This window comes from Manacus candei, unplaced genomic scaffold (genome assembly GCF_025592945.1).
Source record: "Manacus candei isolate 608988 ecotype Guabito, Panama unplaced genomic scaffold, ASM2559294v1 h1tg000029l, whole genome shotgun sequence".
Taxonomy (NCBI): domain Eukaryota; kingdom Metazoa; phylum Chordata; class Aves; order Passeriformes; family Pipridae; genus Manacus; species Manacus candei.
In genome coordinates, this window is record NW_026138077.1 from 1555833 (window position 1) to 1580688 (window position 24856).

General features: G+C 50.3%; 1 protein-coding gene across 21 annotated transcripts in view; it reads right to left on the reverse strand.

Moving 5' to 3' along the window:
• Nucleotides 1–1758: 1758 nt before the first annotated feature.
• Nucleotides 1759–24856, reverse strand: part of LOC127472587 (UDP-glucuronosyltransferase 1A1-like) — a 51098-nt gene continuing 28000 nt past the window's right edge. For 12 of the 21 annotated variants that reach the window (XM_051791046.1, XM_051791043.1, XM_051791045.1 and 9 more), the window contains 4 exons: nt 5904–6035; nt 5720–5807; nt 4520–4739; nt 1759–2775 (listed from right to left, as the gene is read on the reverse strand). In XM_051791046.1, coding sequence (XP_051647006.1) covers nt 2478–2775; nt 4520–4739; nt 5720–5807; nt 5904–6035 — 738 coding nt within the window. In that variant the 3' untranslated portion in view covers nt 1759–2477. Of the gene's footprint in view, nt 2776–4519; nt 4740–5719; nt 5808–5903; nt 6036–8093; nt 9034–10794; nt 11675–15824; nt 17465–17559; nt 18489–19157; nt 20019–21481; nt 22976–24856 lie in introns of those variants that run through there. The other 9 variants (XM_051791028.1, XM_051791027.1, XM_051791029.1 and 6 more) reach the window with 9 other exon arrangements.

Below are 24856 nucleotides of genomic sequence, written 5' to 3' on the forward strand. Positions count from 1 at the left end.
GGAGCAGCACTATCTTCACTGCTTTTTTCCCCCCAGTCTTACTGGATGTTAAAATCCAGGGAAAAATAAAATCAACACTAAAAAACAGTCCCCAGGTGGGAGCAGAAAGCACCAGCTCTGGAGAGGGTTGTGTGGGTGCTCAGTGATGCTGAGTGGGAGATGTTTGTACCCCCAAGGGATTTTGGATGCTTCTTTTCCCAAAGATTTGAAGGGTTTGCTGGAAAAGTTCAGCCTGGGGCTCTGGGGAACTCGGGGAGGGGAGTGAGGGTTGGCCCTGCCTCAGTTTCCCCTCCCAGGAGGTGCCCCAGCCCCAGCTCTGAGCCTTCCAAACGGGCTGGGATGTGGAGTTCTCCATCTCCTGGGAAGGGGAGCTGGGCTGGAGGCTCTGCCCTGGTCAAGGATCCAGTTAAGGGGCAGTAAGAGGGGACCTTGTCCCTGATTGACCCTTCCCTTGGGAAAGTTTGGGAGAACCAGTGGCGATGCTGCAGCCCCTCCAGCTCTTTCCTCTGCACCAAAGCCGTTGCTCCAAAGAGCTTTGGCTCCTAATTCCCTCTGAAAATCATCTCCTTGCTGCAGGCTCCGTATTCCTGAAGCACAGGTGGATAAACAAGTCGCTGTCCCACCCACCTGGGCTGGTTTGGTAGGAAGGGGGGGCCTTTTCCTGGATTTCTCTCGGTGATCCCAGAGTGGCCTCTGCTGGACACTCCAGTCCTGGCCCTGCATATCCTTTCTCCAAGGGAAGATAAAGAGCAGGACAAAGTAGTCGAGGCTAAGGAGAGTGAAGGGCAAAAAGGAGAGGAAGAGGAGGAGGATACCCACTTTCTGCCGCAGTTTCCCTTTGGCAAAAAGCCTTAAATCTTTTTTTTTTTTAAAGATCTTCCCAAAATCAAAGAAATCAGGGGATGGGCATTTTGATTCTTTTTTACTCACAGCTCTTCTTCCCCTCAGTGAGAGGTTTTGAGCTGCAACTGGGATATTTTTGTGGTTTTTTTTTTTCTCTGAATTCTGGTCATCTGACCTGACATCAAAGGGTTTCCCCTTGTCCCTGCAGAGAAAGTCACCGGATCGCTCCCGAGGGAACTCAGAACTTCTCCTCAAGGACATCCCAAAGTGGTTTTGTTCTGCATCCAAAGCAGGGATCATGTCCCCCCTCTCCAAGATAATCCAGGCTGGGAGCATTCCCAGGGAAAACAATCTGCTCCCTTTGTTCAGGCTGCTTTTGGAGCACCAAGACCTGGCTGGGGGGATCCGGGATTTGCTTGATGATTTGCTTTTATCATCCTAAGGAGTCAGATCCAATGGAACCTTTACCCTTCCCTTAATAGGGAGGGAATTGCTGCCAGGAGCACTTGCAGGGCCCTATCAGAGCAGAGCTGGGTGACAGTGGCTCTCTCATTGCTGCAGGAAGGAGGAGGGCAGGGCAAAGCCCTGGACAGGCTGGAGGGGCCATGGGTGTCCCTGAGATTTGGGGGACAGGCTGAGGAAGCTTGAACTTCACAGCTTCCTCCAAGTTCCTGCTTTTTCAAACAGCAGCACCAGGACACCTGGACTGGGATAGCCCAGTTTGGAGCCCTGGATATGAACCTGGGAACGGTGGCAGCCTCGGGATGTCACCTCTCAGCAAGGACCAGTGACACGGGAATGCTGACAAGGGGAGGTTGTGGATCCAAGTGGCTTCAGTCTTTCCCTTCTCCAGCTCTTTCTCCATGATCAAAGTGTCCACCCCCCTCTCTCTCAAGACAGAAAACACCAGAGCCATTATTTTTAGTATTTGGGGTTTATTTAAAGGGCTGGGGTTTGGGTTTTTGCCTGAGCATCAGGCAAAGAATCAATCAGTTGGGGTTTATAACAGGTGAGCTCCAGCCACAGCACTGAGCAGGAGGAAGTTGGGGGGAAACACAGTGGTTTTCCAGCAGCTTCCCTGCCAAAACCCTTGGTTTTGTTCAGGATATTGTAAACACTCCCCCCAACCCCATTGGAAGCTTAGTTTCCATGACATGCATTGTCAGTGCATAACATTTGCCTCTTCTACAACAGCATCTACACAAAAGATCTCAGAGTGTTTGATAAACCTGACACTAGAGGGTTCTCCTAAAACCCTGGAAGACTTCCAAAATCCCTGTATATCCCTGTTGCATGGAGAGGTGAAAACAAAAAGTCCCTCTGAGGCCTCTGTACACCAAGAGGTGGAAACCAAGAGCCTTGGACTTCCCACTCGGCCCTGAAGTGTCTGAGCGTGAAAAGCAATTTCCCCACAAGGTATTTTGAAACAACAGATTCTTAATTAAAGGCAAAAAATTATCTCAGTGCAACAACCCCTCTCGTGGTGCTATTTTAAAGGATCCCTATTATTGCTGGACTGAAAATCAGTGTTTATTGCAGTGAAATTTGGGCTGTTCTCTGATCCTTGAGGCCCAGAGCAGAGGATTTATCTCCCACCACGGGTGTCACCTGCTGGTGGGACTCGGAGTCACCTGCTAGTGGGTCTTGGATTTGGCTGCTTTCTTCGTCCTTCCCTTCTTGCCACAGAACCTGTGGCAGCAGCACAGGCAGCACTTGAAGGAGATGAAGAGGGAGAGGAGCAGCACGAAGAGGAGGAAGGCCAGGACGTCCAGGGAGTGGTACTGCACCCAGTTGAGGTCGTGGGCGGCGGGCCTGAGGTGTGGGGCCCCTTTGTGCCTCATCACAAACTCCACCCAGTGCACAGCCAGGTCCAGGGGGTGGATGGGCCTGTCCAGGTGAAGGTCTGAGAGGCGCTGGATGTTCTCCTTGTACCTGCCAGGGGAAGTTTTCAGTCACGGAATGGGTTGGGTTGGAAAGGACCACAAAGCTCATCCCATCCCACCCCCTGCCATGGACAGGGACACCTCCCACTAGCCCAGGTTGCTCCAAGCCCCGTCCAACCTGGCCTTGGACACTTCCAGGGATGGAGAAGCCACAGCTTCTCTGGACTCCACTGGACTTGTGCTTCTGAGACTGAGCCCCCCGAAATGAGGGTATGCAGATTCAGTTGTCTGGTGGCCCCTGGGGGCTCCTTTGATAGTGTTTCCCCCCCACACTCCCACCCCTTGAAGAGGAGGATGGCAAAGTTACAGGCCCAGACAGTGCTGTTTTCAATGCTAAAAAAAGAGGGAAAGGTATCAGAAGATAAGGGAAAGCTTAGTTTGAACTCTCAGCAAAATCTCTGGGGTGAAGGTCTCTGGCTGAAATGGCAGACTGAGGTAGAAAAGCTGTCCAGCTTTTCAAGATCAAGCTGCTGCATCATCATAATTATTGTTATTACCATTATATTATTATTATTATATTATCATTATCATTATTATTGCTATCAGAACAGTGGTTAGGAAGCACTGTCAGTAAGGTGCTATTTCTCAGCAACACGATGGAGGAGAGGATACCAAGGACTAAGAAACTGGGAATGGGAGGAGAGAAGAGCTCTTATGTCCTCGAGCTCCTTTCCTCTGTGATGCCTTAAAACTCCCTGGCCATGCTGAGTGCAATCCTGGGATCTTCCCTGTCCTTCCCCAGTGCATCTCTGCCTGTTCCTCTTGCTCTGTGCTGGAATTGCCCACCCTGCAGCTCTCTGTGCTCACACAGCTCCTGAGGAACTCCAGGAAGGGAAAAAAGGAGTGAGAAAACTGTAAAATAAATGAGTGGTAACAGCTCTGTTTGGTGAACCCTGCCAGCTGGAAAGCAGAGTTCCTAAAGGAATACAGCCTCTGGAATACTCCAGGGCACCACCACTTGCTTCCAGCACCTCTGGGCAAGCCTCATGCAAAGAAAATCAACCATTCCACCTTTACAGGCTCTCCCCTGATTCGTGTCACCACTGGGCTGGGGAATAAAACCTGTTTGCCACCTCTCTCTTCACCCATTGCCTTTCCTGCTACTCTGTGTCCAAGCCCCCTTTGCCTGGGAAATTTGGATTTAAGGAGGTGACATTTTGGTCAAGTTGACTTATTCAACTGCATTTATACCACATCTTCTCTGCTCCCTTCATCCCCTGATCCCTGCATCCTCCAAGCTCTGCATCCTCCGATCCCTGAATCCTCTGAACCTGCATCCTCCCACTACTGCATCCTGCAATCCCTGCATCCTCCAAACCTGCATCCTCTAAACCTGAATCCTCCAATCCCTGCATCCTCCCATCCCTGCATCCTGCAATCCCTGCATCCTCCAAACCTTCATCCTCTAAACCTGAATCCTCCAATCCCTGCATCCTCCCATCCCTGCATCCTCCAAACCTGCATCCTCCAATCTCTGCATCCTCCAATCTCTGCATCCTCCAATCTCTGCATCCTCCCATCCCTGCATCCTCCCATCCCTGCATCCTCCCATCCCTGCGTCCTCCCATCCCTGCATCCTCCAAACCTGCATCCTCCAATCCTTGCATCCTCTAAACCTGCATCCTCCCATCCCTGCATCCTCTAAAGCTGCATCCTCCCATCCCTGCATCCTGGCAGTGCCTGGCAGTGCCACACAGCCGCGCAGGCAGGAAGGCCGCGCTCCTGTCACTCACGTTTTGTCATTAATGACGGCTCTCAGGGCAGTGGAGATGTCCTGGGAGGTCATTTCCAGGATGTTCAGGGTCAGTCCTGCTCCCCTGGACTCCACTCTCTTGGCATTGTCCATCTGGTCTCCAAACAGGGGCATCAGCACCATGGGCACCGCGTTGCAAATGCCCTCATAGATCCCGTGGGAGCCCCCGTGGGTGATGAAGGCTCGAGTCTTGGGGTGGGCTGTGGAGGCAAACACAGGCTGGGGGTTACACAAAACCTGCCCAAAAGACAGCCCTGGCTGCTGCAAATCAAGACCTTTGGGCTGTTGGGGGTATAAATCAAGAGCTTTGAGCTGTCCATTCCTTATGGACTGAGGGGAGAGAACAGGGGGTTGAAGGAACCCAGAGTTGGAGAGCTCTGTCTTGGTTGGGGTCATCACTGGAAAATCCTCCAAGGACCTTAGGATTAAATCAGAGCCAGGAGGGGTTAAAGTGGATGTTGCCATTGAAGTACTTTTTTACCAGGGTTAGGTTGGATCTCAGGAAAAGGTTCTTTCCCCAGAGGGTGATCTGGCACTGCCCAGGCTCCCCAGGGAATGGTTGTGGCAACAAGCCTGTCTGAGTATGGACAACACTCTTGGGCACATGGAGGGATTGTTGGGGTGTCCTGTGCAGGGCCAGGAGCCGGACTGGATGATCCTGATGGGATCTCAGCATATTCTGTGATCCTCTGATTTGCTGGTTGTGAAGATCTCCCACAGCTGAGCCTGTTGTCTCACCAACAGATGCTCTCCTGGCAACATCACATACAACTTCACCACTTTGCAAAGCCCAAAGACCTGTCTGGAAATGCACACTTGGGGACCCTAAATTTGCTTTTCAGCCCTGCGGGCATGACAAAAACACAGCTGGGTGTCGAGACTGGTTAGTGAGAGATAAAGACTCCCATTTTGGACTGGGAGTTTTGGGAACTCTTTCCATCAGAGCTGTTCCATAATTCAGCAGTTCTTAAGATGCACTTTCTCAAAGACAAGCTCTGGCTCCAGCAGCAAAGGCTGCAAGGATGGTCTGTGACCCACAGGGACAGGGTCAGCTGGTGGTGACTCCCAGCAAGGCCTGTGACCCACAGATGATGCTCATGGGGTTTACAACAGTAGAAGAGTGGAAGAGCAAAAGAGTAAAAGAAACCCCCTGGTGCCTCTTGAGGCTCCTCAGACCTACCCAGGAGATCGTTCTGTGGCAGCCACTTGACGAGCTTCACGTTCTGGGGCAGGTTGGGGGGCGTCGGGCCCGTGTATCGCCACAAGACCTGCCAGGAGGAGCCAACAGCACGTCAGCTCTCAGCAGGAGAGGGACGGGAGGGCCTGGAAACAGCCCTGCTGGAAGGGGAAGAGGGAAGTGGTACCGTCTGAGGGACTGTTCCCAAGGCATCCGCGATTTCCATGGCTTTCTTCATGGGGATCTCGGAGACCATGGAGCCCAGCGAGAAGACAACGATGCCGTGTTCTCCAGAGGCATTCACAATGGCTTCAAATTCCTGCCAAAAGGAAGCACACCCTTGGTCAAGGTCCTTTCCAGGTCAGATGCTGGAATTGCTGTGGCGTTCCCACAAAACTCCCTGGAAAGGCAATAAAATAAGCAGTCGACACAACAAACCAAAAATGTGACACAACACCACAAAATTATGATCAGGAAAGCCAGCTTTGGGCAGGAAAATGAGTCCTGGGGAAAAAGAAATGGGCGCAGGCGGGTGAACAAAGTCAGGGAGGTGCCTGAACTCAGATTCACGATGGACCTGAGGAAAAACTGGCTTGAAAACAATTGTGTAGCAAAGCCTGTCTGCTCAAAGACATGGTCTGTGACACAAAAATGATGCTGGACCAATTCAGGAGATCAATTCATAGAATCCCAGAATGGTTTGGGTGGGAAGGGACCTCAAAGCCCATCTCATTCCACCCCCTGCCATGGCAGGGACACCTTCCACTCAACCAGGTTGCTCCAAGCCCCGTCCAACCTGGCCTTGGACAGATCACCATAATATTTCTCCTGGCAGCCATTCCCCGGGTGGCTCATTTCCACATTTATTGCAAGTCTGGATTTAAAGCTGATGTTCTTCTTTTCAGACCCCAGAGTTGCAAGGGAGAATTAAAATTTTGGACAAGTGTTCTGACAGCTTGAACTCCTCATATCTGGATTTATTGTCTTTGCTTTGAGTAGGATAACACTGAAGTGCTGCCAGGGGTTTGTATCTATTTGGTTTGATTGATTTCAATAACAGAAGGACCAGGAGATCCAGCACTGGAATCCAAGAACAAAGGGATTCCAATGAAGCACAAAAACAGCCGAAGGCTGGAGCAAAAATTCTTTGCCATAGAAAAATATTTGGTCAAGCCAGAGAAGGAAAGACAAAGGGAAACTGTTGCAGGAATCAGAGTGAAAGAAGTGGAATAAAATGAACTAAAAGTTCGTGTAAGTCTGGCAAGTGAAATCTTATCTCCAGGATCTAATGGGATAACCATGGAACCATTTGGGTTGGAAGGGACTTCAAAGATCATCTCATTCCAACCCTCTGCCATAGAGAGGGACAACCAAGACTGACTCTCTTAGTTCTGCTCTTTAGTACAGTTTTGGGGCTGTCTAGAGGTATATTTGACCCAATTTATTTCCTGGGGGATCAGTTACATCAGTTTTATTTTGTTTTCTAAATGGTTTTGCATTCCAAGGTCCAACGATCTGCTCGGAAGTGCCATTACTCTTAGGAAACTTTTTCCAGCCCTGCTTTGGGAACAGGTTATTTTAGCAGTCTTTTTAATGAGCATCTGGTCATCTCAGTGGGTGCTACTCACCACCTTTATGACATACCTGCAGTGGACACTCACTGGAAAATAAGAGAATGAGGAAGATTTCTTAATGCAAAGCAGGAGTTATCCCACATTGAGGAAGTTTGGTACAGTTCAAACAAAATACATTTACAGTCCAGAGTATTTCACACAAAAGTGGCAGAAGGGCTGCTTCACTGGTGGGGTGGGTTTCATCCTGAAGTTCATGCAATATCCTGAGCTGGAAGGGACACACAAGGACCATCCAATCCAACTCCCGGCCCTGCCCAGGACACCCCAACAATCCCACCCTGTCCCTGAGGGTGTTGTCCAAACGCTCCTGGAGCTCTGGCAGCCTTGGGGCCTGTTCCAGTGCCTTCCAGTGCCCCGGGGAGCCTGTTGCGGTGCCTTCCAGAACCTTCTCCTGAGACCCAGCCTAAACCTCCCTGACAGCTCCAGCCGTTCCCTCGGGCCCTGTCACTGCTCACAGAGGGCAGAGATCGCTGCTGCCCCTCCACTGCCCCTCGTGAGGGAGCCGCAGGCAAGAAGAAGGAAAAGGGAATGGAAATAGGGGAAATGGGAAAAGGAAAAGCCGTGTTTTTTTGGTGCAGCTTTGCCTGGGAATCCAGAGGTGTCCTACAAAGTAACTCCTCATCTCTCCAGGGTGCCAAGTGCTTGCCCAGCCGCTCCCGCCTGGCATCGCTTATTCCTGCCTGGGAGCTCCATCTCCTGGACAGAACTCTCAGTGCAAGCAGCAGGGAAAGGAGGGAACTAACCCGGGATAACTTGTTTTCCCGAGTGCAGCCGGTGCCCCCGACCAGGACCATGTTGGGCATGAGGGGCCGGGGGAACTCAAACACGAAGTCGTATTTCAGGAGCCAAAGGGCCGCGCGGCCCAACAGCTCCGGTACCGTCGCCTCCCGCCGCAGGAACTCCCTGATCAAAGGATCGTAGGGAGAATAAAGGAAAGAGCAAGCCAGGGAACTGCTCAGGCTGGCCACGAGGTTGCCCAGGCGCTGGAGGAAGCTCATGCGGTCCGTGAGGCGGGTGGAAAACCTGGGAATGTAGGAAGGAGGGCTGGGACAGAGGGTGGCCTGGGAGTCGAGGCCGCAGGGCAGCCCCCGGACGAAGTACACGGAAGGCAGGGAGAGGTGCTCAGCCACTATCTGCCCACAGGGAAAGAAAGGATCCATGAAAACAGCGTCGAATCCGCTCTCCTCGAGGTACTGGATCAGCTCTCTGTCAGCCAGGAGACGTTTGCAGGAATCCAAGAACATGGTGGTAAAATTGGCTATTTTCGCGAGTTTTTCCAAGAAGGGCTGGGGTGTGAAGCTCCTGTGGCCCATCTGTCGGAATTCTGCCTCCACATACTCCCTGGTGTAAGACACAGAGTATGTTTTCAGGGTGTAAAGCCCCGACGGGCGGATCCGGAGGTTCGTCTGCGGTGCCACCACCACGAGGTCGTGTCCCCGCTGCCGGAGCCGCTCCACGACTGGGCGCATGCTCAGCCAGTGGCTGCCATCAATGGGCACCACCAAAAGCTTCCCACCTTCACCAAAGGTCCACAGGAGCAGGCAAAACACAGCCCAGGAGGCAGGAGAATGAAATCCTAGCTTGGAAGGAGCCATTTCCCTCGTGCAGCCAACAGAGTTTTAAATGGCTGCAGGAGGAGGAACGAACCATGGGGGTACTTTGCACTTGAAACCCCACTGAGGTGGGGTTTAATTTTTAACAGAGAGAAATTGGGGTAATTTTTAACTGTGGGTAAATATTGGGTTTATCTTCCATGCATGGTGAAGGCTCTGAGTAACCAGGCACTGCGAGGTGAAGTTGCATGTTTGGATCGACATCAGAGGATTCAAACACTCCAGGGAGGAGTGACAAAGGGAGGAGTGACCAAGGGAGGAGTGACCAAGGGAGGAGGGACCAACAGCATCTTGGGCTGTTGAGCAAGAGTCATGAATGGGACTGACCCAGCAATCACTAACATCCAGGTAATGATCAACTCCCTGCCTTGGGTCCACTCCACTGACTGGACACAGAACTAGGAACAAGCCTGACCTTTGGATTGCTTTGTGCCCTTGGAGTGTAACCAAGAAGCAAAGATTGACAGAGATTTGATATACAGTGGGTTGTAAAGGTTTATCTGCAGATTTGGTGCTCTATCACAGCAATTATCACAGGGAAAGTCCTGGGTTTACAGTAGTAAGGGTGTCGCAAGCCGAGCAATAACTCCCTGTCTGAAAGGAGAAACCACTGACATCTCCCTGCCTGCACAGCACGAGGGAGATTTAGACAAGGGAGGGGAGATGGTTACAGTCCTGAAGGCTTCTTTTCCTAATCAGCCTCTTATTTGCTACCTTACACAAATCCAGAGGTAACAGAGCTCCCCCTGTGTCCCTGCACACCCCTGGTTTTGGGGTATTCGTACACATGGAATCCCAGAATATCCTCATTTGGAAGGACCCACAAGGATCACCAGTCCAACTCCTGGCCCTGCCCAGGGCACCCCAACAATCCCACCCTGTCCTTGAGGGTGTTGTCCAAACACTCCTGGAGCTCTGGCAGCTTTGAGACTGTGACCAAACCCTGGGGAGCCTGTTCAGTGCCCAACCACCCTCTGGGGGAAGAACCTGAGATCTAGCCTAACCCCCCCGACACAGCTCCATGCTCTGTGGCACTGAGAAGTGCCTGGGTATATCCACAGATTTCCATTTGTTTTGTGCAATCATCTCCTGTGATTAATTCCACAACTGTCAGGAATATTAAATCACATGACCCTGAATTATTTTGTCATTTCTCTGACACAGAACATGCCCTGAGTGTCCAATATGATGATGATGTGCTTACAACAAGCTAAGCTACACCTACAGGCAGCTACACAGCTCAGGCAACTTGACCTAAGCTCTCCTGGAGAGAAACCCTTTAGGTGTTTGAAGAGCAAGCCTTGTGATCATCTATCAAAGCCTGAAATCCCACTCCCAGGCCATCCCAGGATTCAATCACATACCGGATCAAGACAAGTGTTACAGAACAGAGTCACAGGATATGCTGAACTGGAAGGGACCCACAAGGATCATCCAACCCGACCGTCAGACCTGCACAGGCCCATCCCCCTGTGCCCCAGAGGATCATCCAAACCCTCCTGGAGCTCTGGCAGCCTTGGGGCTGTGCCCACTGCCCTGGGGAGCCTGGGCAGTGCCCAACCACCCTCTGGGGGAAGAACCTTTGCCTGAGATCCAACCTGACCCTGCCCTGACACAGCTCCAGCCATTCCCTGGTTCCTGTCCCTGGTGCCCCCAGAGCAGAGCTCAGGGCCTGCCCCTCCTCTGCCCCTTGAGGAAGATGTGACTGCAGTGAGGTCTCCCCTCAGCCTCCTCTTCTCCAACTGAACACACCAAGAGAGCACTTAAACCAGCACATCTTAAATAATCACCAATAAATGCCATGACACCCTCGGGGTAAGCAACGACCAACCTCTGACAATGGCTTCTTCTGCACACAGTTGATGCCTCCAACATAGACCATGTTGGGCATTATGGGGCGTGGGTACTCAAAAACAAAGTCGTATCTCATCAGCATCACCGAGGCTTTGCTGAAGAGCTCCTGCATCGTTACATCTCTCTGCAGAAACTCAGAAGCCAAGTTCCTGTACTCTGTATAGAACAGGTAGCAAAGCACAGGCTCTGAGAGCCCAATCAGGAGGTTCTTCACACGCTCTGGGAATGTCATGTGATCCGAAGTGGAGGAGAAAGTCCTGGGCACGTAGGACACAGGACTGGGACACTGGGCAACCTTGTAGTCTAAGGTGCACGGGAGGCCACGCATGAAGTAGACTGTGGGGAGGGAGAGATACTCAGCAAGGATGGGGCCACAGGGCAGCACAGGGTCCATCATGATGGCATCAAACTTGCTGTCCTGGAGGTACCTCATCAGCTCTTGGTCGTACAAGAGGTGCCGACAGGCAGAGGAGAACAGGCTGGTCAGCTGGGAGACGTTGCTGAGCAGAGCTGTGAGTGTCAACTCAAAGCTCTTCTCCCCCATCTCCTGGTAGTATTTGTCCACAAACTCCTGTGTGTAGGGCACGGAGTATGTTTTGATGGTGAAGGACTGAGGGCTCTTCAGGAGCAAAGCGGCGTCAGGAACCACGGCCACGATTTCGTGCCCCTTCTCCCAGAGTTTCTCCAGCACCATGCGCATGCTCAGCCAGTGACTCCCGTCCTGAGGCACCACCAAGAGCTTCCCAGCTCCTGCCACGCTCCAGAAAGCAAGGAAAAGAACCAGCCCAGCGGTTACCTGGTGCCTCCACATCCCTGCCGTGGGGCAGGAAAGGAGATCAACTGCTCCTTCTTACTCCTTTCAGCAGAATATGAAGGCAGAAAATAGTTGTACCTCGTTTATATCGCGGTGGACTTTAATGTTTACCCCTACAAAATGTTTGCTGAGACAGGTTACTGGAGTTCCAAGATCAGGGTTTGAACACTGATAAAAGCATGGATTAAAGTGCTATCAAGGCACCTGAAGAAGCTGTTCCATGCATTTAAGTTATCTCAGGTGATTGAGAACAATTAGCAGGGCCCTTGATTAGCAGAGGCAGCAGTTGCTTGTGGTTTTGCTGGGTCAGGGGTGTCTCAAGTGAGTCACTGTGCATGTGGCTGGGCCAGATTCAAGGCAGGAGTCAATTTTATGGCCACTGAGCTTCTCCAGAGAGCTTGTACTACAAAAACTGTGGTGAACTATTGACAAGGAAGACCTAAACCTCCGACCTTTGCTTGGAAAGGTGCCTGGAGTTCACACAGGATGCCCTCCATGGTTTGCAGGAGCTGGCACGCCAAGCAGCGGAGTCACCAGAGTTTGGGTGACTTATTAACCAAATACCTTTTTATTGAAACAGTGACACAGCACAACATGCAGCTCCTGCTCAAGAGGGGCCACCAGAGTTCACAGATGAGTGGCCTGGGGCCAAACATCTCTTTGAAAACAAAGATGCAGCAGAACATGATGTTCTTGCTCAAGAGGGGCTATAAGAGTTCACAGGTGAGAGGCTACGGGACAAATGTGTTTGAAAGTTCACAATAACAGGTACTTTTCCAAGAAGTTATCAAGGCCTGGCTGTGGTAGGAGCCAAGGGAAGTCCACACTTGTCTCCTGTGCTCACCAGAAGAAGGGGAGAACAGTTTGAGATGCCTCTGCATTTCTTAGGGTATGACTTTTAAGGCAGAAAACCCCCAAACCCACATTAGGAGTCCTGATCTTGATCACAGGCTACTTGATGGGGAGGAACAGTGATCCCAGAGTCACTGAGGTTGGAAAAGCCCTCCAAGGTCATCAAGTCCAAGTTTTGTCTGATCCCCCCCTTGTCCCCCAGCCCAGAGCACTGACTGCCACGGCCAGTCCTTCCTTGGACACCTCCAGGGGTGGGGACTCCAAACCTCCCTGGGCAGCCCCTGCCAAGGCCTGACCACCCTTTCCAGGAATAAATTCCTCCTGAATTCTTCCTGACGACTGAGCCAAACTCTTCTGGGTAACAGTAAAAAAAAAAATAATCAGTCACAAACAGTTTGAGAGATTTGGACTGAAAATTTGGTAGAAGCTTTTTTTACCCTGGAGGTTTTGAAGGTTTGCCTGTCTAACAACACAGCTGCCCTGCTGTGGAGGGAAGTCCCACTCCCAGGACTTCTTTAGATACCCAAATCTGGTTGATTTGAGTGGCATTTAAGTGCCTAATTATTGCTGAGAACCTGGGTTGAAGCTGCAGCAAGCGATGCAATGGAAACCCAACGTGTACCTGGGGGAATGAAACAGCTCCCTGTAACAAAGCAATGCTTTGGGGGGGGAGGGACAGGCAAAGGCACTGGAAAACTTTCCAGATAAACCTAAAAAAGGCAGTTTGTGCTGGAAAGGAGGGGCTGGCCAAGCAGATCTCACCTGCCACTAAGGCATATTTCATGGATAGGGAAAAGCTGGATGCCAAAAGCTAGCAAGGTTACAAAAGCCAAATACAATGCAGGAATGGCAACTGAACAAGAGCTGGATGGAGAAGACAAATGGTTTTAGACTCCCCTAACCAAGCACACCCAAACAGAGAGAGCTCTGAACAGTTTCTTCATGCCTGGAAGGGCTGTCTTGGAGCAGGCAGGAATGGTAGGAATTTTGCTTCATGAATTGGCTGCCTTTGCCAAAGGCACCTGAGTGTGGGAAGTACATTCAGAGTCTAATACTAAGCCTAATACTAAGAGTGTCCTAAAATGCTTAATTGGAGAGGAGGTTCTCCATGTGGCTTGTTAAAAAAAGGGATTCTCATAAGCCAGGAGGAAGGACTGTAACATCCAAAGAAACTGCATTAAAGAGGAGGGAGTTTCAGACATCAATAGGGAGGTTCAGACTGGATATTGGGTTACCAAGCATTGGAATGGGCTACCCAGGGAAATGGTGGAGTCACCATCCCTGAAAGTGTTCCAAAAATGCATGGATGTGGCACCTGGGGACATGGATTAGTGGTGGGCTTGGCAGTGTTGGGCTGATGGTTGGATGATCTCGGAGGTCTTTTCCAACCTCAGCAATTCCATGATTCCATATAGTCCCACCCTGTTTAAGCCAAACTTTGGCTCTAGCTGGAAGTGAGATGATATTAAAAGGCCAAAAACTGAAGCTCCAGTTCCTGTGAGTCCATTCCCACATTTCTGTGGGAAAAGGATCTCACCTAACAAGGCAAAGCATTAAATACACCTTAAGATGGCAGTACTTACTCATGTAGTAAACTCAGAGCTGCAGACATACTCTTACCCTACAGACAGGCCCCTCACATCTCATATTTGACACACAGTTGTTCAGCCAAACATGGATCATCTGTGAGACACTAAAACAAAACGCTATAAAACACCACTGAAGAGGTAACAAAACCCAACCCAAACCCTTGAGGCTCATAACAGTTTCAAAAAAAAAAGGTCATAAAAGTTTTAGGAAAGTTCATAAAAGTTCACAAAGAGTTCATGGAAGTTGTGACACTGGAGTTTGAGCAACACAGGAACAGCCTTTCGCGTGTTTATGAGTCTGAAGTCCACAAGTCCTGCCTGTTCCAAAAGCAAGGGTGGAAGGAGATAGAGGGGAAAGTAAAGCCAAAGTGCAGGGTTGAGTGCCAAGGCTGTGGGCTGGGAATGGTCCAACAAATATCCCAGAGAGGGGAATCCATGATTATCCCTCTTGTAAGCCTATAAATCCTGGCAGTCAGCCTGCACCTCTTATAACCACCCAAATCCTTTTTAAATTCATAGGTTTTGCCTACGAAAAATAGATAATCTGCTGCTTTTGAGGGGCTGACTTGGGGTTTTTATAGTGCGTGGCGTGGAAAAATTTTGTTTGCATTTCAGTGTTAGTCACAGGTCAAATATTGGGAGAAACTGCCTGTCAGTCCCCCTTCCACCCTTAGCTTTTCCAGATTTTATACAAGGTTTAGCAGGACACTTTATTCCATCTCCATCTTTTCTAGACTTGAGAGCCAAGTTCGAATCCTCTTTAAAACTGTTTCATTTTTACTGTGTGAGATTCAGCTTTTCCCGAAAAATCAACCTTATCTCACCCACTTGGCAAAGCCAATATCTGAAAAACTCAGCAGGAAGAGTTATTACTAAAAATAGAAGTTACTCCGCAAACCACAAAGTAGATTTGAAAACACATTAAAAAAAAGGCTGAAATAAATCCAAGAATCATTCTAGAAGAATAAAATCACCAACTTATACTTCATTTTAATTATGCCAGTTAATACTTTAAATAAGGAGCACCACTGGCCCTGGGATATGGAAAAAGAATGCCACAAGTTGGGAAAATGAGGCAATAGCAGCATCAGGAAAGCCAGCAAAGGGAAATACAAAGTTCTGCTGCTGGCTTGGGATAATAAAATAAAAAATAATAAAAAGTTGAATGTGAGATTGACAGTGGCAAAGCTGCGACGTGGAAAGTCTGAACTGGATACAGAATTAATTGATACAATGAAGTGTGTTTGGTATAAGGGACGTAGGAGACACTCAAAACTCAGCAAGGCAGAGGAAGGACCAGCCTGACCTAACTGGACACGCTCAGGAGGTTCCCTGAGGGGCCTCAAGTGACATTCCAAAGCAGAGGAAGTTTTTTTTCATGAGTCTCTGACAATTCAAAGCACAGAGAATCCACCCTTATAGAACAAATACAGGAATGTAGAGGAAAGCAGTCAAGCCGGATCAGAGGATGAGTGAAGGTCTCAGACCAAACAGCCCTGAGGGAAGAGGTGCTGGGACACCCCTCCAGTGCCAGAGGTGGCTTGGAGCAGAGGCACAGCACTTCCCAGAGCTAATTCCATGTACAGCATTCCCTCCACCTCTACCTGCGATGCCTTCACTGCCAGCAGTGCAGAACAAAAGCAGTCTGAACTCCCCCTACCCCCGCCCACAGCCCGAGGACTCGGACACACCCTGCGCTGCAGCTCCTCGGAGCCACTCCGACCCCGCGGGGAAAACCAGAGCGTGACCCACCTGGCTGAGCTGCTTGGAAGCACAGTTTACTCCACTAACCAAAATCATGTTGGGCATCAAGGGCTTTGGGTAGTGCAAGACAAAGTCTATCTTCATGAGCCAGATGGAAGCCTGGCGGAGGAGATCCGGCACGGTCACGTCCCGATGGAGGAATTCCGAGGCCAGTCTGGCGTACGGTTGGAAGACAGCGTCACAGAGAAAAAAATTGGGGATGTCATAGAGCACATTCATGACCCGCTGGAGGAAGGTCATGTGGTCTGTGAGGCCTGTAAAGTCCCTGGGGACGTAAGAAGGGGGTTTGGGGCACTGGGTGGCTTGATATTCCAGAGCACAGGGGATTTGCTGCAAGAAATACACGGAGGGGACCGAGAGATGCTCTGCCAGGATCTGCCCACAGGGGAGAATGGGGTCTGTAAGGATGGCATCAAATTTGCTGTCCTCAAGGAACTTGATGAGCTCCCTGTTGTGGAGCAGGTGTGTGCAGGTGGCCAGGAACAGAGCAGAGGTTTTCTTTGACCGCTGATAAAGCCTAATGACTCTCACCAGAAAAGATCCCCCTTCAAACAAGTCCTTTGTAAATCCTTGGAAATCTTCATCCATCTCTTTCTGTGTGAAAGGCACCGGGTACATTTTCATCACGTAGTTCTTGGATGGCTTGATGTACAGACTGACTTCAGGGGCGACCACGACCACGTCGTGTCCCCTCTGCCGCAGACTGTCCAGCACCTGCCTCATGCTGAGCCAGTGGCTCCCGTCCACCGGCACCACCAGGAGCTTCCCACCCACAGCCAAACCCAGCAGGGACAGCAGCACCACCAGTGTCACTGGGAAGTGAAGGGGAGCACTGAGCCCCGGGGCCATTCCTGCAGAAACCTGGTGAGAGCCTCCAAGGGAGGAACCAGCAGCAGCACTGGCGCCTGCTCCGTGCTCCCGAGCAATCTGTGCCTCAGCCAGACTTTTGACCCCTGGGCTGTTTGCTGTGTGGTAAATCTGTAATCACTGGTGATAAAAGGCTGCAGAACTGGCAGCAGAGCTCAGCAATCTGATAAATGAGGTGGGTGCTCCAGATAAGCCTCTTGTGTTTCTGTAGTAAAAGCTTTGTCACCTTTGAGCAGGACCTGCCAAGCAAACACAGCCCTCGAGGCTCACTGAATTCGTTCTCAGAGCTCACACTGCCATGATCAAGTCAAACCCCTGGGAGACCTGCCCTGCAAACACAGACGGTGCTGCTTAACCCAAGAGCCCACAATCTGCCACATTCCTCGAGATTCCAGCTCTGGGAATACCCCTGCGAAGGAGCAAATTCACTGACAAAGAAGCAAACTCACTGACAAAGAAAGACATGGTGAGGCCACAAGGACAGAAGGTTGATGTGCATTTGTAAGTAAACACGAGGCCCTTTTACAAACATTTGCTGAGCTGTAGGGATTACACCTGACTGCAAGGCTTTCACAGCCCCATTGATTTGCCTCTGGCCGGTTCATCCCTCACTAAGGGAGAAAAATAATACACAATGTTCCACAAATTAGCTTTGAATATGCATAGTAAAAAAGGCATTGTCTTAGCATGTACAGAGGCTGACAAGTGGAAAATGCAGGAGAAAGTGGGAGAAAAATTTCTTTCATAAGTATTCACCAAACTCACCCTAAATAAGAACTCAATTCCTGTCTGCAACACAAAACTTCACCCTCAGGACACATAAATCAACCACAGCACAAATCAAAACCAGACCCACCTGAGTCAGCTTCTTGTGAGCACAGTGTACTCCTCCAATGGGAATGATGTTGGGCATCAAAGGCCTGGGATAGTCTAACACAAATTCTACCCTCAGGAGCCAAACGGAGCCCTGGCGCAGGAGATCCAGCACAGTCACCTCCCGATGCAGGAACTCTGAGGCCAGTTTTGCATAGGGTTGAAAGCCAAAATCACAGAGGAAAACGTTTGGGAGGTCGAAAAGCAGATTCCCCACCCTCTGGAAGAAGGTCATGCGGTCTGTGAGCTGTGAAAACCCCCTGGGAACGTAGGAAGGGGGATTGGGGCACTGGGTGGCTTCAAAATCCAAACCACAGGGGACTCCTCGGAGGAAATACACGGAGGGAAGGGAAAGATGCTCTGCCAGGATCAACCCACAAGGTACTACAGGGTCTGTGAGGAGGGCATCGAACTGGCTCTCCTGAAGATACCTGAGGAGCTCTTGGTTTTTCAGGAGCCATTCACAGCTGAGAACTGACAATTCACCGAGTCTTTTCATCCCTTCATATGTTTTAAGAAATCTTGTCAGAAAAGATCCTTCCTCAAAGGAAATCTGCAAAAATGCCTGGAAATCTTTCTCCATCTCTTCCTGTGTGTAAGGTACTGGGTACATTTTCATCACAAAGTTCTTGGATGGCTTGATGTGCAAACTGACTTCAGGGGCGACCACGACCACGTCGTGTCCCCTCTGCCGCAGACTGTCCAGCACCTGCCTCATGCTGAGCCAGTGGCTCCCGTCCACCGGCACCACCAGGAGCTTCCCACCCACAGCCAAACCCAGCAGGGACAGCAGCACCACCAGCCTGGCTGTGACTGCTGGGGGAGCACTGAGCCCCGAGGCCATTCCTGCACAAACCAGGGAAGTGTCTCCAAGGAAGGAACCAGTGGCAGCACTGGCGCCCGCTCCGTGCTCCCGAGCAATCTGTGCCTCAGCCCCACTGCTGATCCCTGTTTTATTTGCTGGGTGGTGAATGTGTAATCACCCAGGTGATAAAAGGCTGCAGAACCAGCAGGGAAGTCAGCCAAGTTCACAGGCTGGTGCTGTGTGATGGAATCACCAGATCACACCCACTTCTCTATCAGAGGAACCATAAAGAGTGTCCCTGGACAGAGGCCGGGGCAGCTCTGGCTGGGACTGTACTCCTGATACCTTCCCTCTGCAGGGGCCTTCTGCCCCTGCAGGAGATGGGTCACCTGCACAGCACCACAGCCTTGCACAGGCTTCTCCCAGGCAAGGCCTGCTGCCTCGCCCACAGGAAACTCAGCTCTGGGAGGCCCAGAGCCCCAGGCTGTGGAACAGCTCTTGGAATCGCTCTCTAGGCTGAGAAGACTGAAAAGATGGGAGGATGAGGCAGGTTCCTGCAGGACACACCATCCACCCTAAGCAGCACTCTCAGTGTCCCAGCCCTGCCTCAGGGCACGGACAGGTTGGATCTGGGAACTCAGAGGGCAGAGCAGAGATTTAAAACACTCTGTGAGGGGACTGGCACCCAAAAAGGGAACTCAATTCCTCTCTGCAACACAAAACTTCACCTTCAGGACACACAAATCAACCACAGCACAAATCAAAACCAGACCCACCTGAGTCAGCTTCTTGTGAGCACAGTGTACTCCTCCAATGGGAATGATGTTGGGCATCAAAGGCCTGGGATAGTCTAGCACAAATTCTACCCTCAGGAGCCAAACGGAGCCCTGGCGCAGGAGATCCAGCACAGTCACCTCCCGATGCAGGAACTCTGAGGCCAGTTTGGCAAATGGTTGAAAGGCAAAATCACAGAGGAAAACATTTGGGAAGTCGTAGAGCAAATTCCTCACCCTCTGGAAGAAGGTCATGTGGTCTGTGTGGTCCGTAAATATCCTGGGAACGTAGGAAGGGGGACTGGGGCACTGGGTGGCTTCAAAATCCAAACCACAGGGGACTCCTCGAAGGAAATACACAGAGGGAAGGGAAAGATGCTCTGCCAGGATCGACCCACAGGGTAGGACAGGGTCTGTGAGGAGGGCATCAAACTGGTTCTCCTCAAGGTACTTGATGAGCTCTTGGTTTTGCAGGAGCTCTTTGCAGCTAGAGATCCCAAAGGCACTGAGTCTTTTCGACCCTTCATACACTTTAAGAAATCTTGTCAGAAAAGATCCTTCTTCAAATGAAAGATGAAAAAATGCCTGGAACTCTTTCTCCATCTCTTCCTGTGTGAAAGGCACTGGGTACATTTTCATTACAAAGTTCTTGGATGGCTTGATGTGCAAACTGACTTCAGGGGCGACCACGACCACGTCGTGTCCCCTCTGCCGCAGACTGTCCAGCACCTGCCTCATGCTGAGCCAGTGGCTCCCGTCCACCGGCACCACCAGGAGCTTCCCACCCACAGCCAAACCCAGCAGGGACAGCAGCACCACCAGCCTGGCTGTGACTGCTGGGGGAGCACTGAGCCCTGAGGCCATTCCTGCACAAACCAGGGAAGTGCCTCCAAGGAAGGAACCAGTGGCAGCACTGGCGCCCGCTCCGTGCTCCCGAGCAATCTGTGCCTCAGCCCCACTGCTGATCCCTGTTTTATTTGCTGGGTGGTGAATGTGTAATCACCCAGGTGATAAAAGGCTGCAGAACCAGCAGGGAAGTCAGCCAAGTTCACAGGCTGGTGCTGTGTGATGGAATCACCAGATCACACCCACTTCTCTATCAGAGGAACCATAAAGAGTGTCCCTGGACAGAGGCCGGGGCAGCTCTGGCTGGGACTGTACTCCTGATACCTTCCCTCTGCAGGGGCCTTCTGCCCCTGCAGGAGATGGGTCACCTGCACAGCACCACAGCCTTGCACAGGCTTCTCCCAGGCAAGGCCTGCTGCCTCTCCCACAGGAAACTCAGCTCTGGGAGGCCCAGAGCCCCAGGCTGTGGAACAGCTCTTGGAATTGCTCTCTAGGCTGAGAAGACTGAAAAGATGGGAGGATGAGGCAGGTTCCTGCAGGACACACCATCCACCCTAAGCAGCACTCCCAGGGTCCCAGCCCTGCCTCAGGGCACGGACAGGTTGGATCTGGGAACTCAGAGGGCAGAGCAGAGATTTAAAACACTCTGTGAGGGGACTGGCACCCAAAAAGGGAACTCAATTCCTCTCTATAACACAAAACTTCACCTTCAGGACACACAAATCAACCACAGCACAAATCAAAACCAGACCCACCTGAGTCAGCTTCTTGTGAGCACAGTGTACTCCTCCAATGGGAATGATGTTGGGCATCAAAGGCCTGGGATAGTCTAGCACAAATTCTACCCTCAGGAGCCAAACGGAGCCCTGGCGCAGGAGATCCAGCACAGTCACCTCCCGATGCAGGAACTCTGAGGCCAGTTTGGCAAATGGTTGAAAGCCAAAATCACAGAGGAAAATATTTGGGATCTCATAGAGTAGATTCCCCACCCTCTGGAAGAAGGTCATGCGGTCTGTGAGCTGTGAAAATTCCCTGGGGATGTAGGAAAGGGGTTTGGGGCACTGGGTGGCTACAAAATCCAAACCACAGGGGACTGCTCGGAGGAAATACACGGAGGGAAGGGAAAGATGCTCTGCCAGGATCAACCCACAAGGTACTACAGGGTCTGTGAGGAGGGCATCAAACTGGCTCTCCTGAAGATACCTGAGGAGCTCTTGGTTTTTCAGGAGCCATTCACAGCTGAGAACTGACAATTCACCGAGTCTTTTCATCCCTTCATATGCTTTAAGAAGTCTTGTCAGAAAAGATCCTTCCTCAAAGGAAATCTGCAAAAATGCCTGGAACTCTTTCTTCACCTCTTCCAGTGTGAGAGGCGCTGCAAAGGGTTTCATCACAAAACTCTCGGATGGCTTGATGTACAGACTCACTTCGGGTGCAACAACAACTATTTCGTGTCCCCTCTGCCGCAGACTGTCCAGCACCTGCCTCATGCTGAGCCAGTGGCTCCCGTCCACCGGCACCACCAGGAGCTTCCCACCCACAGCCAAACCCAGCAGGGACAGCAGCACCACCAGCCTGGCTGTGACTGCTGGGGGAGCACTGAGCCCCGAGGCCATTCCTGCACAAACCAGGGAGAGCCTCCGAGGAAGAACCTCCCCAGCTGGGTGTTTTGAAGCCATCTGGGCCGCGCTTTGTCCGGGTGATCTTTAGACTTATTTGCTGTTTGGTCAATGTATAATCACGGATGTGGCAAAGATGGAATAAGGGTGTTAAAGTTCAGCCAGTCTGGCAGGTACAGATCAGGGCAGCAGCTCCCCTGGAAAACACCCCCCTCTGTGCATTGGAGGAGCCCTGGGTTTGCAGGAATGCCCTCTGGCTGGGGAGGGAGGGGGGCAGTGAGTCCAAGGTGCAGCTGGAGCTGAACTTGGAGGGGATGCAAACATGGAGGGCTTCTATGGGTCCATTACCAGGAAAAGAAGGTCAGAGGAAGTGTATCCCCCCCAAGCCATACTGGGAAAGTGGAGATGATGGACAAGGAGAAGCCTGTGGGACTCTTTTTCCTTCAGTCTTCACTGGCAACCTCACTGCCCTCATGTCTGCATTGGAACGGATATAACTTTCCTAATAATTTTCTAATGAATTGGTTTAATCAATCACAAGCAATGTCATTTCCCACTCTCTCACGTGCCACTGTAGCCAGCATTTAACAAGGTTTGCCACAAGCTGCTCTTGTGGGAACACAGTTTGGGAAAATTACTGGATTTACCTTTTGCTAAAGCAACCGGATATGCTTGGAAATGATCTCAGACCTAGAGGGAGGTTAACAAAGCCTGGGAGAGAGAGAGACTGCTCAAACTGGACACAAGAAATGCAGAATTTATGGACCACAAGGTTGCAGAACCACGAGATAAAGAAGAAACTAACCAAGACTATTCAGCATTTGTACTGAACCCCTCCCTATCTGGGAAAAAGATAATGAAAAGACTGAAAAATGTGGGCTAATTAGGATGAGAAGCAAGAAATCAGTAACAAATAGAAGATAGAATACTAATTAATGAAGGGAATTGTGTAATTTATAGCCAATGAACATTAATTTCAGCAACAGATGGACACCAAGATGGGGCTGGGGGAGAAAAATCCCACCTTCTGCAAGAGAAGCTCAGGTTCATGACCACCTGAGGAACCCAAACATGCACTTGGGTCATCCCCCAAACATACGGGACCCCATATTCCCAGAGTCCTCAGGGAATTGCTGAGCCACTCTCTAGGATATTGGGAAAGTCATGGTGAAGTCCCAGGTGACTGGGAAAAGGGAAACACTGCACCTGTCTTTAAAAAGGATAGAAAGGAGGAAGATCACAGAACAGACCCTCCTAGGAGCTATTCTGTGATTTAAGGAAATGAGAGATCCTTCAACAAATCTGCTCAAAACACAACATCAATTTTCCAAACCACAATTTTCAGTCTAAGGAAATTCCTCCCCCTCCTGCCAGCCCATACACTTTCTATTTGTAAAAAGATTAGAAAAATATTTAAGCTTCACATGGGAAACAGGCTGGTTTTTTCAGCAGTTTTATATCATGACACTGCAAGGAAAATTGGCCCTCACAGTTCATTACCCTGAAAAGCCTCTTGTTGGAAGGAGGAAGTAGGGGCTGGGAGGGGGAAGGACACGGGGATGGCTTTTGCCAGCTACAGTTAAAACTGAATTAACAATTTTAGATCAGTCTGGAAAGAGTTTGCCCCAGGGCTATGAAAGCAAACCACATAAATGCACAGGCAGGATCTGCAGACAAGCCCTAATTAGGAAAATTACAGCACAGAACAAGTTTTGACAATAGGATAATTTACTATGGAGGTTAATGAGTATTTTTAAGGACTTTTCTCAAACTACTGCAGCTCCCTTTGTAGGGAAGCTTTTGGGAAGGCAGCAGATGCAGATACAGAGACCAGAACATTACCTACCAACTGATGAGTTATGATGCTTCATTTCTAAATTATTTAAGGGTGGTTCCATCAACCAAAAAGATTCGTTGTTTTTAAAAGTCGACTGTGACAGGAAAACAAATAGTTTGAGTTAATAACACTTATCTTTAAACACCTGGTAAGACAGGGATCACCCTCACTGGTGGGTCTTGCCTCTTTACTGCAGTGATGAACTACTCCCACCAAACCTGCAAAAACCAATTGTGAGAGCAAAAATGCTCAGATCCTGCTAATTCTGTAGAAAGTTACCTGCAGGAGTGACACAGAACTAAAACCAACCCAGTTTTTCACCCAGTTTTTACATCCAGCTCTGGGATTTACATTCAGCTCAGCCCTGGGGCCGGGAACACCACCAGGTACCAATTTAATCCAGTGCAGCAGAAGGTTGGATCAGTGAAGGAAAACCCTCAAATCGATGGTGTCATGCACCACAAACTCTTTCTCATCCTGACCTAAATCTCTCCATCATTTTCTTCTTCCAGGAGGAACAGGAGTGAAGAATCAATATTCCTGCAATAACTATTGCTGTTGGACTATGATCTTTAGCCCCTGGAAAAGACGACAGTGAGCCTTGTATCCCGAGCAGAGCCTGATTTTAAGCTGGAGTCGCTCCATGCCCTTGTCTGTGGGATGCATTCCCAGAGGATCTGCCCGGGTTTGTCCCCAGGAGCCAGTTAAGCAGCTCTGATGGAGAGAACAGATAGGAAAAAGCACTGCCCAGACAAAAGTGACAATTTGAAAGGGACTTCTGTGGAAAAGCAGATCAGTGGGAGGAGTGAAGTAACGCCTGAGGGCGGGGAAGGGTGGCTCTGGAGAGGATTTTACAAGCCCGGCTTCTGAAATGCAAATCTCTTTCCTTGTAAAAGAAGATTCACGTTCATAAAGGCCTGAGAATCTGAGGGAAGAGTGGTCTGAGGCAGGAGGAATCCATTCCCTAAGGATCCGGGAAGGGCGGCAAGTGAAAGAAGTTCAAGGGAAGAAGAGAGGAGAGTCTGTTTATTTTGGAGTCATGTTCACAAAGATAAAAGATTATCCTTTCTAGGAAACAGAGGGATTTATTGCTGAGACACCTGGGTGACACTCAGATTCAGCATCTGCCTGCTCCTGTATCTCCTTTTCCACTTAATCTCTGGCTTTACATGAGACTGTTCTACCTATAGCACAAGCAAGCAAGGATATAGATCACATGCAGCAAGGAGCTAACACACATCACCAGCTCCAACAAGCTAATCCAGGACATTATGGACCACAGCTTCCCAGGCAACCACCCACCCACATTTCCCGATCCAAGTCTGAAAATTCAGCTGCCTCGTGTTTGTGATGGAAGATGTTGTCACACAAAAACCTTCACCACAAAATATTAGCTTGGA